The 15,187-nt window shown below is 34.4% G+C and overlaps 1 protein-coding gene across 1 annotated transcript in view; it reads right to left on the reverse strand.

Moving 5' to 3' along the window:
• The window catches only part of LOC107592072 (plectin-like), a 104,789-nt gene that overhangs the window by 20,541 nt on the left and 69,061 nt on the right, over window positions 1–15,187 (reverse strand). The window contains exons 5-17 of the mRNA XM_016281433.1: window positions 12,446–12,507; window positions 10,691–10,705; window positions 9,585–9,674; window positions 8,110–8,187; window positions 7,534–7,745; window positions 5,958–5,977; window positions 4,886–4,992; window positions 4,671–4,790; window positions 3,283–3,378; window positions 3,071–3,198; window positions 2,027–2,120; window positions 1,767–1,921; window positions 468–804 (exon numbers count right to left, since the gene is read on the reverse strand). Of these exons, the coding sequence (XP_016136919.1) occupies window positions 468–804; window positions 1,767–1,921; window positions 2,027–2,120; window positions 3,071–3,198; window positions 3,283–3,378; window positions 4,671–4,790; window positions 4,886–4,992; window positions 5,958–5,977; window positions 7,534–7,745; window positions 8,110–8,187; window positions 9,585–9,674; window positions 10,691–10,705; window positions 12,446–12,507 (1,514 nt within the window). The remainder of the gene's footprint in view (window positions 1–467; window positions 805–1,766; window positions 1,922–2,026; window positions 2,121–3,070; window positions 3,199–3,282; window positions 3,379–4,670; window positions 4,791–4,885; window positions 4,993–5,957; window positions 5,978–7,533; window positions 7,746–8,109; window positions 8,188–9,584; window positions 9,675–10,690; window positions 10,706–12,445; window positions 12,508–15,187) is intronic.

The raw sequence follows: 15,187 nt of genomic DNA on the forward strand, positions 1-15,187 counted from the left end.
TAGGGCTGCACGATTATGACAAAAATCATAATTGTCGATTATTCCCTTGAAATTGTAATTGCGATTATCACAATTTACATTGAATGATCTTTATACCATTGTTTGATGCAACTGCATGCCATATTTTTATATGAAAATAAACAAGCTGAAAACACTAACTGAAAAACCTTTAGTGCTTTTCTATAGTATTAAGCCTCAAATGTCAAATATACATCGGATTGGTTTCTTCTTTAAATTATAAAAAAAGTAAAAATATGAATGGTATTATAATGTTATACTAAAACTAAAACAATGGAAAAACCCTTAAGATAACATGTAGAAAGAAAAGCGTGCAGAATAACATAAGTGGACTTTGAACGATTAATTGCCGCTCTGAACGATTACGTAATTGTGGCATCCGTAATTGTAATAGCGATTAGAAATTCGATTAATTGTGCAGCCCTAATTAAAACAATGCATTAAATTACCTCATCAGCCCGCGCACGATCAATCTTGTATTTGAATTCCTCGATGGACTGATGAAGGCCACGATGGCTACCGAGCTGAGACTCCACAGAGGGCAGATCTTCGCCCCACTCTGCCCCATCAATGCGTCTCTGGTTCTCCTCCACCCAAGACAGGAGGTCATGAATGTACTTGAGAGTGACTTCATCAAGCTCAGGTCTTACGCGCTGGGGAGACTGCTGTAATGTTTGCATGTGGGAGATCTGGGTCATGGGCACCTGCGACACCGTCACACCTGACTTCAGACGCAGATTAAACTCACTGCGCAGGTTAACCAGACGCTCATGGAGACGGTACACCCTGAGAGAACCAAGAGGAGCAATTACTGATGCTGTTATGAAGATTCTGTGAGATATCGTTTATTATAGATATTATTAGTGCTGTCAAATGATTAATCGTGATTAATCGCATCCAAAATAAAGGTTTTTGTTTACATAATATATGTGGGTATACTGTGTATATTTATTATGTATATATAAATACAAACACATGCATGTATATATTTAAGAAAAATATGCTATGTTTACATATTAGATATATTTATAATATAAAATACAAGAATATAAATGTATATGCATGTAAATATTTTCAAAATATATACTGTATGTGTGTATTTATATATACATAATAAATATACACAGTACACACATGTAAATAAAAAATTATTTTGGATGCGATTAATCGTTTGACAGCACTAATTATTATTAATTGTTGTTTATGCAGTTTTAATTGCCATTTAATACATACTTCCTTTAAAGCAGCTGTCTTAGATATTGATGATAATATTTATTTGAGATATTATTATTGCTATTTAAGCCTTTTAATTGCTACTTAATACGTTTTCTGCAAAGCAGCTTGCTTAGATATTATTATGAAGCAGCTTTACAGAAAATAGTGCCATACAAATAAAGGCAAAAAATAATAATAATTTGGAATAGTTAAACTTTTTTTTTTTTTTTTTTTTTAAATGTAACAATTTTCGGGGGCAAGGAAAAGTTAAGTTTTTTTAATTTTAAAAATATTAAAAATCATACAAATAAAGGCAAAAAATAATAATAATTTGGAATAGTTAAACTTTTTTTTTTTTTTTTTTTTTAAATGTAAACATTTTCAGGTGACAGGAACAACTAAAGTTTTCATAATTTTAAAAAGTTGCAAATGAATGATTAAATAAATGAATAAATAGTAAAGCATTCATATTACGGTTTAGTTCTAGTTCTCACTAAATTTCTTACCGATATGAAGTCAAATATTATACTGACCGCCTGTACATCTGTTCTGCCTGTAGATGGCGCCCATCTTTAAGTAATTGCACATCATTGAAAAGGTATCGGATCATGTTTTCAGCCTTGTTCAGATCTGCTTCTATCTCAAACGCATGCTGGATAGGCTTTCCCGCACTCAGCAGACGCATGTCCTACAATAACAGCAAAATATTATTATAGTGCAATTTGCTACAGGTTTTTCTTCTTGAAAGCTACTGAGATTTTAAACAAAGGAATAAAATGGGTTTATATCTCACCGTTTGTAACAGTGCTTCCACCTGGTTGAGCTGTTCCTCGCATAAACCTGACTCCATTTGCACCTTACTGACTATTCGCTGCAGACTCTCCAGCCTGTACATATAACATGCAAATACTCTTACACACTGTGCATAATTCACTACAAGCAAAACAGCCATGAAATAGTAAGAATGTAATGGCTGGACATAGGCTAAACTAAACTAGACAATATTCAGACTTTACAGGCATTCAACATTTAATACATTAGAAAAAAGTCAATCGAATCACTCACACCCTCCTCTGACGGAGCAGGTATTCCAGTCCATGGCTGTCATTCACAAAAGCCATGACTAATAATCCTAATAATGCTGAATCCCAGTACAGAGACAGTTTTCCCAGAGCGGAGGCGCAAAGAATCAGCTATTGATGTTAAGAAGTGCTTCTGTAACTTATCAGACTCATAAACATTCTGCAGAGCAGCAGAGAGTCTGTCTTGTGACAAATCTTTTTCAAAGCGACGCCCTGTTTGCTTGTGGAAAAATGCTATTTAATAACAATATGAAAAGCCATTTTAACAATTGGAATCTTTAAAGTAAGGCATTTGGAACCGAAAACTGAAGAGGAAAGTAAGTCAAATGAAAAAAAAAATTAAGTTAAGTTAAGTTATATATTTACATATAAGTCAAATTTCACATTTGTTCATTCAGTAAAATAGTATTAATGTTCAAGATCTGATAATTATCAATTAGTATTGTTGAAGTTTCTTTTTAGGGCAAGTCACTTCAATCTGCAGATCTTTATTTTTCTTGAAACGTAACTTAAATGAGGTCTAAACAATCAGTTTGTTTAGATTTTGTTCAAAACATTGGTCAGATCTGAGCACTAGGCTACAGCATCATACATTTTACTTCTTTAGTTCAATAGTTTTTGACCCATGGTATTATCATTATTATTGCCAAATGCCCCTGTAAATAGTTCAGATTATTCAAATGAGTCATGATACAAACAAAGAAAGAATAAGTAAGAAATGTACCATATTAGAAGTGAATCCACAGATTTCTCACCTTTCAAACTCTAAGCGCAACAGTTTCTCTCGTTCCAGAATGGCCACATGCAGGCGCCCCCACTCCTTCTCCACATCGATGGGGTGGTAGCTGGGGGAAACCTTGATCTGACCTGCCTGAACAGCACCCTGGTGACAAACAAACCCCAAACATAAAGTCAAATCTTAGTAAAAACTGTACTATATGCTTGTTTAAAAGGCCATTTAATTTACCTCCAAAGACTTGTAAATGAGCTTGGAGCGATTTTTGTCAGTCTCCTTGGCTGGTAGTTCAGTCTCCTTGAACTTCAAAAACTGACGCCAGAGAACCTACAACAAAATAAGAAAGAGAAATGGTCATATCACAATCTTTTTTCTAAAAAAATGTTTTGAATGTTTTTCTATAGTACTTCAAACATATGTATTTGTGGACTCAAAATAATGACAAAGCTATTTTGTACATTTCATAACACTTCTAGCTGGTAAATAATAAAAGTAAATTACTGTACCAAATCATAATTACACATGTAAATATGCACATGCAGGATCATTAAAGCCATGGATCATGAGACTAACCTCAATTTCCTCATAGCTGGAGGGGAACTTGCGTTCCTCAAACACGATAATGTGATGTCTGATCCACTGGAGTAACATGGTCACCAGCTCGTAATATTCCTGCCAGCGCAACTCCAATTCCTGTGCACGTCGATAAAAAATGAATTTCACTGAATACAAACCATCTCAATGGCCTATGATACCTGTATAACTTCTTATACTTTCAAAACACTCACATTGGCCTTGACTCCATCCCGAACGTCAGGAACTCTAGGCATGACATCATACAAAGAGGACACATATGTGATGATGGACTTCTCGTCTGGGTGTGGCACGTCCACATCTGCAGAAAGGGAAAACAAACTATTATCAGTGTGTACACTATCGTACAAAGGTTTGCTTACCACGGCTGCAATTATTTGATTAAAAATACAGTTTTAAGCAATAATATTGTGAAATATCATTACAACTTAGAATAACTGTTTTCTAATTTAATATGTGACCCTTTTATACATCATCTGAAATCTGAATAAATAAGCTTTCCATTGATGTATGGTTTGTTAGTATAGGACAATATTTGTCTGAGATACAACTGGAACTGAAAATCTGGAATCTGAGGGTGCAAAAAAATCTAAATATTGAGAAAATTGCCTTTAAAGTTGTCCAAATGAAGTTCTTAGCAATGCATATTACTAATCAAAAATTAAGTTTTAATATATATATATACAGTAGGACATTTACAAAATAGCTTGATGGAACATGATCTTTACTAGGATAGAAAAATCTATAATTTTGACCCATACAATGAGTTAATGAAGAACCTACAACAAAATAAGAAAGAGAAATGGTCATATCACAATCTTTTTTCTAAAAAAATGTTTTGAATGTTTTTCTATAGTACTTCAAACATATGTATTTGTGGACTCAAAATAATGACAAAGCTATTTTGTACATTTCATAACACTTCTAGCTGGTAAATAATAAAAGTAAATTACTGTACCAAATCATAATTACACATGTAAATATGCACATGCAGGATCATTAAAGCCATGGATCATGAGACTAACCTCAATTTCCTCATAGCTGGAGGGGAACTTGCGTTCCTCAAACACGATAATGTGATGTCTGATCCACTGGAGTAACATGGTCACCAGCTCGTAATATTCCTGCCAGCGCAACTCCAATTCCTGTGCACGTCGATAAAAAATTAATTTCACTGAATACAAACCATCTCAATGGCCTATGATACCTGTATAACTTCTTATACTTTCAAAACACTCACATTGGCCTTTACTCCATCCCGAACGTCAGGAACTCTAGGCATGACATCATACAAAGAGGACACATATGTGATGATGGACTTCTCGTCTGGGTGTGGCACGTCCACATCTGCAGAAAGGGAAAACAAACTATTATCAGTGTGTACACTATCGTACAAAAGTTTGCTTACCACGGCTGCAATTATTTGATTAAAAATACAGTTTTAAGCAATAATATTGTGAAATATCATTACAACTTAGAATAACTGTTTTCTAATTTAATATGTGATTAAATTTATACATCATCTGAAATCTGAATAAATAAGCTTTCCATTGATGTATGGTTTGTTAGTATAGGACAATATTTGGCCGAGATACAACTGGAACCGAAAATCTGGAATCTGAGGGTGCAAAAAGTCTAAATATTGAGAAAATTGCCTTTAAAGTTGTCCAAATGAAGTTCTTAGCAATGCATATTACTAATCAAAAATTAAGTTTTAATATATATATATACAGTAGGACATTTACAAAATAGCTTGATGGAACATGATCTTTACTAGGATAGAAAAATCTATAATTTTGACCCATACAATGAGTTAATGAATAAAAAATAAATTTCCTAGTTATTGAATAGTAACCACAGTTTAACCATGGTGACTGCAGTAAAACAATAGATAGACCATATAAAAATGACAAGGTACCAAGAAGACAAGAATACAAATTCTGTATTATTTTATAAAGAAATTATAGACTAAACATATTTAGAAATGATCATTTCAACTGTCATAGTAAAACAAAAAATGAATTAGAATCAATGTAAATATGGTTTCAATAAAACAAATCATGTATTATAAAAAACAATAGCTGAAATATATATTAAGAAACTAAATATTATCTAATCGTAAACTAAAGTAAAATATGTAAAAAAAGAAAGAAAAGTAAAATCAATGAGAATGTGGTTTTAATAAAATTATGTATTTGAAAAAATTCTAAACATAGAAACTATAAAAACAACTTTCATAGCACAATAAAAAATGTACAGTGTGATAAAATCAAGTGCTTCAGTAATACAAATGATGTTTTATACACAAATACCACAGTTACTGCAGTTGTTCCTGTATTAAAACAATGGAAATATTAGTATTATGATATTAGTAGTGCAAAATGCTTTGAATCGTTCTTTTACAAACATATACACAAAGGCAAAGAGTATGAAGTTTGCACTCCATTCGCTAAATTTCAGTTTAATAGTTTAAAATGAGAACTTTTCCAATAATGAAATACTATACACTATGATGCTGAGGGAAAATGATATAGCATTTCACAATTTGAATTTGATTAAAAAACAGTATGCCTAAAATACCCTCACTGTTGCCAAGATACTACGGACAAACATTGTGGTTAGCAGTGATCATAAGATTCGTTTATAATAAAAGGCTTGTTCAAATTTCAGTCTGTGATTCTGCATGTGTTTGTTCCTCTGGTGACTCATCGTCAGGATTCCCCTTTGGGTAATAACCGCTTAACGGCTAAAATCAAGTTTCCTCCTATTATAAGAGTTTTGTAGGGAAGTCTGGTCAGTCTAAACCTCTGAATCCTTACATTAAGGATGTACACAGTGACTCAGACATGGAGACACATCCTCCACCCTCGCAGCATAGCTTTACGAGAGCCAAGAGGGGCATTTAAGGACCTTTTCAATGCCTCTCATTTTAAAATATTTTTAGCGGTGACTATAAGCCCAACACTTCAAACTTCTTAAGAAAGTTATTGTAAGAATAAAGATTTTTTTAAATGATTTAATAGGAAATACAAATTTGGCAAAATGACATCTGGTGCCAAACTCAAGTGCATAATTTAAGCTAATTCTGCAATGCTATGATCAATTCTGGTATATTTTTTATTGTATTATAATCTTTACACTACATGAATTCATAACTATTTGTTTGATTATAAGTTTATTCATGCCTAACCAGAAAAATAACTATACTTTGCTGAAAATATCAAAAATGTGACCTTTTCAAGTTGCCATAATGTTCTGTACAGCACGTTTTTGTAAAATGACTAATTCAAAACCTTTTGTGGCAAGATAAGCACTTTTTTATTGCAGAAAAAGAAAACAATTAAGATGCATTCCCACAACCAAAAACAGCATGATTGGTCTCATGAGTCACCAAACCACCATGCCAGTGTGCCTGCTTCCACTTCCTTTAGGGAAGATGTGAGTCACCAACCGAAATGGACACCGTCCCAACCCATAATCCCCCACAGGCCTACTGTGACATCAAAGACGCACGCTTTGGTTTTTATTTCCCAGAAAAAAGTACACAAATGCACTCCAGTCTCCTCATAATGAGACAACACATTGTGTAGCAATCCAAAGACAATAGAGTGCATTGGCATAGAAAACCACCCGTCTCTAACAGGTACAAAACAGTTGTTTTATCTGACATTTTAGTTCACGCACAAATTAACATGAGGCCATGCGTGAAAGTACAACAAATACTTTTTCTGTTGTGTTTTGTGGGTGGGCTGAGATTTATACTTGGCAAAATTATGAAAAGCAATATCTATATCACTGTTGCCAGATGATACATTAAACCTTGACACAAGTCCGCACAGATGTCTGTGTTGTTACAGCAATAGTAACAGCAAGTTGAGAGACTAAAACATGTAGAAACAGTGAAAAGGGAAACAAAAATCTGTGAAGCAAAACCAAAGAGCATATAAAGAACTAATTAGAATGTGTCTGCTCCGAGCAAATAGAGCACAACCAGTGCTACACCAGACCTGGAAGTGAAGGATGATGGTCCATATTAGCCCGAGGGTCAGTTTTGGATTTCCATCCGCAATGTCATCATTTCTAATGTTCACCAGTTTCACCTGTCAAACAATGAGATCTGTGTTAACCAGTGAAATCTTATAAGACCAGGGTTTTCATCCATGAGTCTATAGACTGCTGGTAAAGGTACTGCAGGAAGAAATATAAAACAAACAAAAAATTACAATTCTAATGATCAGTAGCACAATAGTGCTTGCTAATATTTTTTATGAAATGTTATCATAACTTATGACCAAGAAAAAGTAGCTTTTTATATTTTAATAAAAAAAAGTATTTTATATATTTCGATTTTTTTTTGTATTATATCCCTGATTATAAATAGCAAAACCAAGGGTAAAAAAAAAAGAAATGGGGGAAAAAAAGAAAAATAACCGGCTTAAAGCTGAGGTGTTCGGTTCACTGTACCTGTCTATGTTTGAGGAAGTCCAGTGCGATCTGTACATTCTGCAGTTTGTGAAAGCGCATGCGACCCTTCTCTCTGGGCTGGAAAAAAAAGAGAGAGATTAACAAAGAGAAAGATCTCAAAAAATTGGGTCCTATTATGCTTTTTCACTTTTTCCACATTTCATGGAAGAAACAATGCATTATATTTAAAAAACGCAGAAACTATACCTTAAATATTATAACCTTATTCATTTGAAACCCAAGGACCAGAGATCTTCCAGCTTCATTAGCTATAATCTATTACCTGAACATACACCAAATACATTACTATGCCAAGATGTGGACAAAATGCACCAGCATACAATAAGAACATGCAATGACATTGTCAATCAGTCATCACAATAAATAGCCAATCAAAAGCTAAGCTGTCCCATGAGCCAGGCTCTTATTGGCTTGCAGTGCATGATGTCACTTAGGTTCTCAATGGATCCCATGTCTGCAAACATGAGAAGACATGAATCAATCCAAAACTAAAACAAATGTTTAATTCTAAACTAACATACATTACGCCAAATTCCTGAAAGCCTGTAGTTAATGGTTCCCTGACAGTGAATGCAGTGCATTCCATCACAAAAAATAAAAATAAAAACGCAAACATTTAAATAACCACCCTGATTTTTTTATACAAATATCAGCATAATCTATTTCAATTTTTAAGCGAATATTTTCGTGAACATGGGGGGAGGATGGCACCGTGTACAAGCGACATGACAAAGGATGTGACATCATGCACAACACATTTCCCCTGGCAGTGACACATGCCACACACCCTTTCCGGTGAGGCGAGCCGGAAATTTTCAGACCCAACTCACCAACCGCGAATTCCTGACAACGTCTCGCTCCCTCGGCTACCACAGCAAGAGCATCGCAAGAGAAGAGGCAAAGGCAAAGGTTTCAAGGTCAGGGCAGAGGTGAGCAAACAGGAAGTTGAAAAAGGAATGGTCAAGGGGGGTCAAACCGGTGCAGAGTTGAAACTGAGGCAGAAAATGTCAGATTGTTAATGTGTTAAAGGAGTGAGACGCAATGCAAAAGAGACAGTCACAGTAGAAGTGCTCATAAGGACGGGGAGATGTGACATTCGTTCCTTACCGACACATTTCTGTATGTGTGGTTACGTCCACTGCTCATACAGATCTGAATGCCACATGTCAACCACTGACGCATGCAAAACAAATCTGAGGGACACGACTTCGAGGGTGTTAAACTGTAGAACTATCCAATCACATGCAGATTGCAAGGGGAACTTTACTCAAACGTAAACTACAAGGTCTATAAAGCAAAAGAAGACACAGGAAGAGGAGGGGATTAAGTTAAGGGAGCAGATTCAGGTAGTGAGACTTAGCCTTGCAAAAGCAGAATTTCTTATTGATGTTTGGAAGTAGGTTTAGAACAGGGTTGTGGGTGGAAAATCGGATCCCATATTAGCATGAACTTACCAGTGTCTCTCCAGACAGCACCTCCAGCAGCGAGATGAGGTTGTGTCCATCTCTGAGATCCTCGTACAGGTCTGTGATGTGTCGCTGGGCCTGAATAAAACAGGAAATCATCATTACAAATTATGAAAACTGGAAAGTGGAAGACTACATGTTCAAGACAATATTATGCTATTTAATACTACAGTTCTCCACATGAATTGATTATAACGGGTTGATTGTGACATCAAGAGGGCAAATATTTTTACATAATGATCGCAAAAGTGTACCACTAGTTTTATGTCTTTTGCAATACATGACACACTTTGAATTAATTTGACTATACATTAAGGTGAATAAATAATACACTATTATTCATAAGTTTGGGGTTTGAAAAATAAATTATTTTATTCAGCAATTAAACTGATCAAAAATGACAGTAAAGACATTTATAATGGTACTACAAAGTATTTCCATTTCAAATAAAAGCTGTTCTTTTGAACTTTATATTCATCCAAAAATCCTGAAAAAATCCATCACGGTTTCCATGAAAACATTAAGCAGCACAACTGTTTTTAACATTAATAATAAGAAGAAATGTTTCACTGAAGACTGATGTAATGGCTGCCAAATCAGATTTGCCATCACAGGAATAAATCACATTTTAAAATATATGAACATAGAAAACAGTTATTTTTAACTGTAATAATATTTCACAATATTACTTTTTTTTTTTACTATATCTTTGATCAATTAAATGCAGCCTTTAATTGCAAACTTGTTTTAAAAACATTACACTTTTGAATGGTAGTGTATTTTAAAATAATTTTTTGTCCACATTTAATTTACCTAAGTAAAGACTTTTTTTTCACTGTATGATACTATATTTACTGTTGATAAAGGAAATTATCTGGAGGCTGAAGCAGTAAGCACAGAAAGTACTAAAGGAGACCGAAAACACAAGTGTTAACATCTCCAGTGTTAAAAAAAAACTGCATTTCATGCAAGGAAGGCAGGAGAGCTTGTATGTTAGCTCTAGGTGCAGATGTAGGAAGCTACGGTGCACGTGAAACCCATGCAGGTAATAACAGAAGTCACTCTGCAAAGGTGTGATCACAGACACCACCTACCTCTGCCTTCCAGTGCTGACAGAGAAAGATGGAGGAAAGGATGGAACATGGAGAGATAAAAAAGAGAAAGGTTGGAACAGATGGGAAATACAATGAGAACTGTATGACAGAAAGACAGCGAGAGACACGCAGCCAGATATAACAGTGAAATGAACACAGATGACACATACAGTGTTTGCATGATGGCGTGATATATATATAATTTACATATTTCATTCATTGCATCAAATCTCTGAATAGACCTTTACATGTACAAACAAGTCTGCTGATGACAACCTGTCAGAAATATATTTGTTTAGTTTTAATATTCAAACATGAAGCAGCAAATTATATTTGAAAGAGCGCAGCACATATGTGGCATAACATCATTATTAAATTGTCTTTTGTATTTAATTCAAAGCTATTATTAAGTCTAAAATAGCAATGAAACATCACTAACACATCTGCTGAAACCATCATTTTGGCAACTCTGAGTCACTGGATCTGAACTGCAGACCGCTGAATAAACCCTATGCCTCCATGGAGGAAGCAAAATCAGTATAACATCTAACACAATCCAAAAACTAACACAAATTCAGTGCTTCAACTTATTACAAAAATTATTTTAATTTAATGAAATAATTAAATTATTCTCAATTTAATTTAATAATAATAATTATTTAAAAAATTTTAAACAGCCTAAAAAGGTAAGAAGCGTAATTTTAAAGATCCTCTAGATACTAGTTAGTTAAACTGGAAATTCATTTTTATATATCATTTTTAAAATATTTTTCCTTTTGCTTTCAGTTCGATAAGATAAAAACACATTTATTTTATACATAGTTTATATATAAATGTTTGTGCAGTGTGAACAAAAGTAATTAACAATTTTAAAATACAAATATTCCATAGTCTTTACATGAATATGAGGTCATAAATATGAATATATAATAATAATTTATAATATTTATACAATTATTTACAGTAATAAATCAAATACTGTTTGAAATTGTTTTAGATAGAGTTCAGCAAATCACATCTCAGTATTTTCCAAAGATCTTTCATGTGAAATACCCAGTTTACACAGTAGAGTAAACTGCTGCATCACTTTTGTTGCTTGTTCGCTTTGTTCTAGCAGTTTTATTTTTTTTTTCCATTTTCAGATTCTTTTGCATCTTTATATTGTAGATTTTGGGGTGGAATTTTGGAACACATTTTGAAATACTGTTCGTGAAAGGGGCCGCCTGTGGGCCAGACTGCTGGATGGAATCCAAGCAGCACCAAGAAAACAATCCATTTCTTTGGGGATATAAAGTGAGACCAGATGTTGATGACTCATCCTCACATACTCATACATAAATAAACAGCACCTTTCAGCAGTGCAGTGTGCTGGGTGTGTACAGGACGATTATTCAGCTATCATGATCTCCACAGCAGTAGCAGTTACACACACTCGCCATCATTTTCACTCGTGCACTTCAAGCATCATACACTGTTATTTTCCATGTAAGACAAATAACTATGTTCTCTGTGCAGTTTTAGTATGTTCTAAGAGTTTCCAATCAAGCAGCTGTCACCAAAGTCATTTGTAGTTACTGCACCAGTCATCTACAAAACAAGTCCTTGAGATAATGGGTTGACAAAGTGGCCATTGGTGAAGGGCAGAACTGAAAGATTTGACTCTCTGTGACCGTGTGGTTACAAGCACCTAGAACAACTGCACGTGTATTGGTGTATACTTTGAACTGACTGCAATTTCTGCATGGATGGTACTACCTTCACCAGATGCTTGTTCACCCATTTTGTGAAGGTCTTTTTCTGTACTCGATCCCGTTCATCTGTAAAACACAAAAAGACACAATTTTAGTTAAATCTGAGAGACACATTAGAAACCAGTTAACATTATACAACATACTAATGGAAACTTCTAAACTGAAGTATAGTTATCTTCTTAGATAACAGTGCTCTGTGTGGTTTTTATAGTGCAATTTATGTGGTTCCACATAGTGATGATTTTAGAGAAGCAGAAGCTTAGAGGAATTAGCATAGGTTTTGCATCATATTTCTTTGTGATCATCATATGTGCATCATATTTCATTAAAGAAATACTTTTATGCTTTTATTCAACAATGATGCTTTAAATAGGCTTTTACATTGTTAAAAAAAACAATTTCTTTTTTTTAAATCATGGTTTGAATAAAAATATGAAATTTTCAACTGCTTTCAACATTGATAATAATAAGAAATGTTTATTGAGCAAGCAAATAAGCATACTGGAATGATTTCTGAAGGATCATGTGACACTGAAGACTGAAGTAATAATGCTGAAAATTCAGCTTTGCATCACAGGAATGAATTACATTTTAAAATATATTAATATAAAAAGCGGTTCTTTTAAATTCCAATAATATTTTACATTTAAATGCTGCCTTGATGAGTACGAGACTTTCAAAAGCATTAAAAAAAACATACCAACCCCAATCTTTAAACAATAAAGACATTTAAAACGATGGTATTTATGACCCAAAATTGTGCACAGTGATTGGGTGGGCCCATATTATGAACATGCTGTGCATATCTTACAGACACCACAGCGTAAATTAGCGGTCTATATCTGCTCATCTGAGCACTCAGAAAACATTCCACTGGTGAAAGTCAACTGACTGGTTGATTTTGGCTCTTTTGAACTGACTTAATTTGAAAGTTTTTCAGTTCTTAGTTTGTGCATCTATTTTCTTTACTTGAGTTCTGATATTTGCAGGTCTTAGTGACTAAACCAGAGATTCCCTACTGACAAAAAAAAGAAAGATCTTCAATCAAGATGCTTCTAGAAAAAAACACCAACTCTTTTACTGGCACTGTTTTATTGCTGCATTTACTCCTCAATTTGTTTAGAAGCCTTCAAATGTTCCTCATTTACCTTCATCTCGAATTACCATCATCAATGTCATCAAACATTTATTGTGGAAACTTGCTTAGAGGCGTGCTAAAGGAGTGAAATGTTCCAGAAGTACCACCACCTGAATTTAGTGGGTTTCACAATGATCTTGTAAAACGCTTCATGACTAATATAAGAGAGTGATTCAAAAAATTCAGTACAAATTCCTCTTTCAGGTCCATTTTTGACTTTATGATAAAGGCACACTTGAGCTAGCATGAAAGAGAATACAAGAAAACTCAAGTGGAGCTGTAGTTAAAGGACACTTGGAGAAGAAGCACATCAGCTCCCAATCAGAAGATGAACCACTAAGGCTGATGATATTTCTGATGACCAGCAAGCATGACTTAAATAAAAAAATCTCAAACTTGTGATAACACCTCCAAAGTTCTGTTTATCATCACCATTTCATCAAAACATTGAGATAAGATCATGCAGGACAACCATCTGTAACAAAACAACTGCAGGGAACTGGATGCATGTTGTTGTTCTGTCATTCGGTTGCCATGGCAGCCACGTCAATTGGCATCACCACATCACTTCCTGTTTCTAAAACCTTTTGCTGTCACGAAAACCAATTCCTGTGACTCATTGTATGAAGTCCTTTATGAAACAATGAACATTTATCTAGTCGGCTAAAAACTGAGTAATCTTATAATGCAGTTTTACATCGTAAACTGCATAAAACACACTTGTTATCATTTTGATAACACAAAAAAATGAAGATGCATGTGTAGACATGAAACGACAGGACAAAGATGCTTAATTTTACTGAGAATCTGTTGGTTTCCTAAAGTCTAAGTACTGATTTCCATAACTAAGCTGATCTCAGAACAGCTCTAAGACAAGTGTGACCACCTGAACAGTTGAACAGGTCAAAGGCTGGATAAAAGGGGCACTTAAAATTCCAAGCAAAACATCAACAGAGCCTCGTAATGAAAAGGTAACGCCTATCAGTATATCTTAGGCCACCATAAAAGCTTAGTTAATGTTCCATGCCACAGAACCAAAGGTTTTCAAGGTCTGACAAGGAGAAACACAAGATCCGAGAGAAGATGCATTCCTCTGCACGGCAGCTTTGACACTCGTAAAACAGAACGTGTAGCTTGAGGGGGTGGGCCCATATTATGAACATGCTGTGCATATCTTACAGACACCACAGCGTAAATTAGCGGTCTATATCTGCTCATCTGAGCACTCAGAAAACATTCCACTGGTGAAAGTCAACTGACTGGTTGATTTTGGCTCTTTTGAACTGACTTAATTTGAAAGTTTTTCAGTTCTTAGTTTGTGCATCTATTTTCTTTACTTGAGTTCTGATATTTGCAGGTCTTAGTGACTAAACCAGAGATTCCCTACTGACAAAAAAAAGAAAGATCTTGAATCAAGATGCTTATAGAAAAAAACACCAACTCTTTTACTGGCACTGTTTTACTGCTGCATTTACTCCTCAATTTGTTTAGAAGCCTTCAAATGTTCCTCATTTACCTTCATCTCGAATTACCATCATCAATGTCATCAAACATTTATTGTGGAAACTTGCTTAGAGGCGTGCTAAAGGAGTGAAATGTTCCAGAAGT

The sequence above is a fragment of the Sinocyclocheilus grahami genome, unplaced genomic scaffold (genome assembly GCF_001515645.1).
Source record: "Sinocyclocheilus grahami isolate Dianchi unplaced genomic scaffold, SAMN03320097.WGS_v1.1 scaffold149.1, whole genome shotgun sequence".
Lineage (NCBI taxonomy): Eukaryota > Metazoa > Chordata > Actinopteri > Cypriniformes > Cyprinidae > Sinocyclocheilus > Sinocyclocheilus grahami.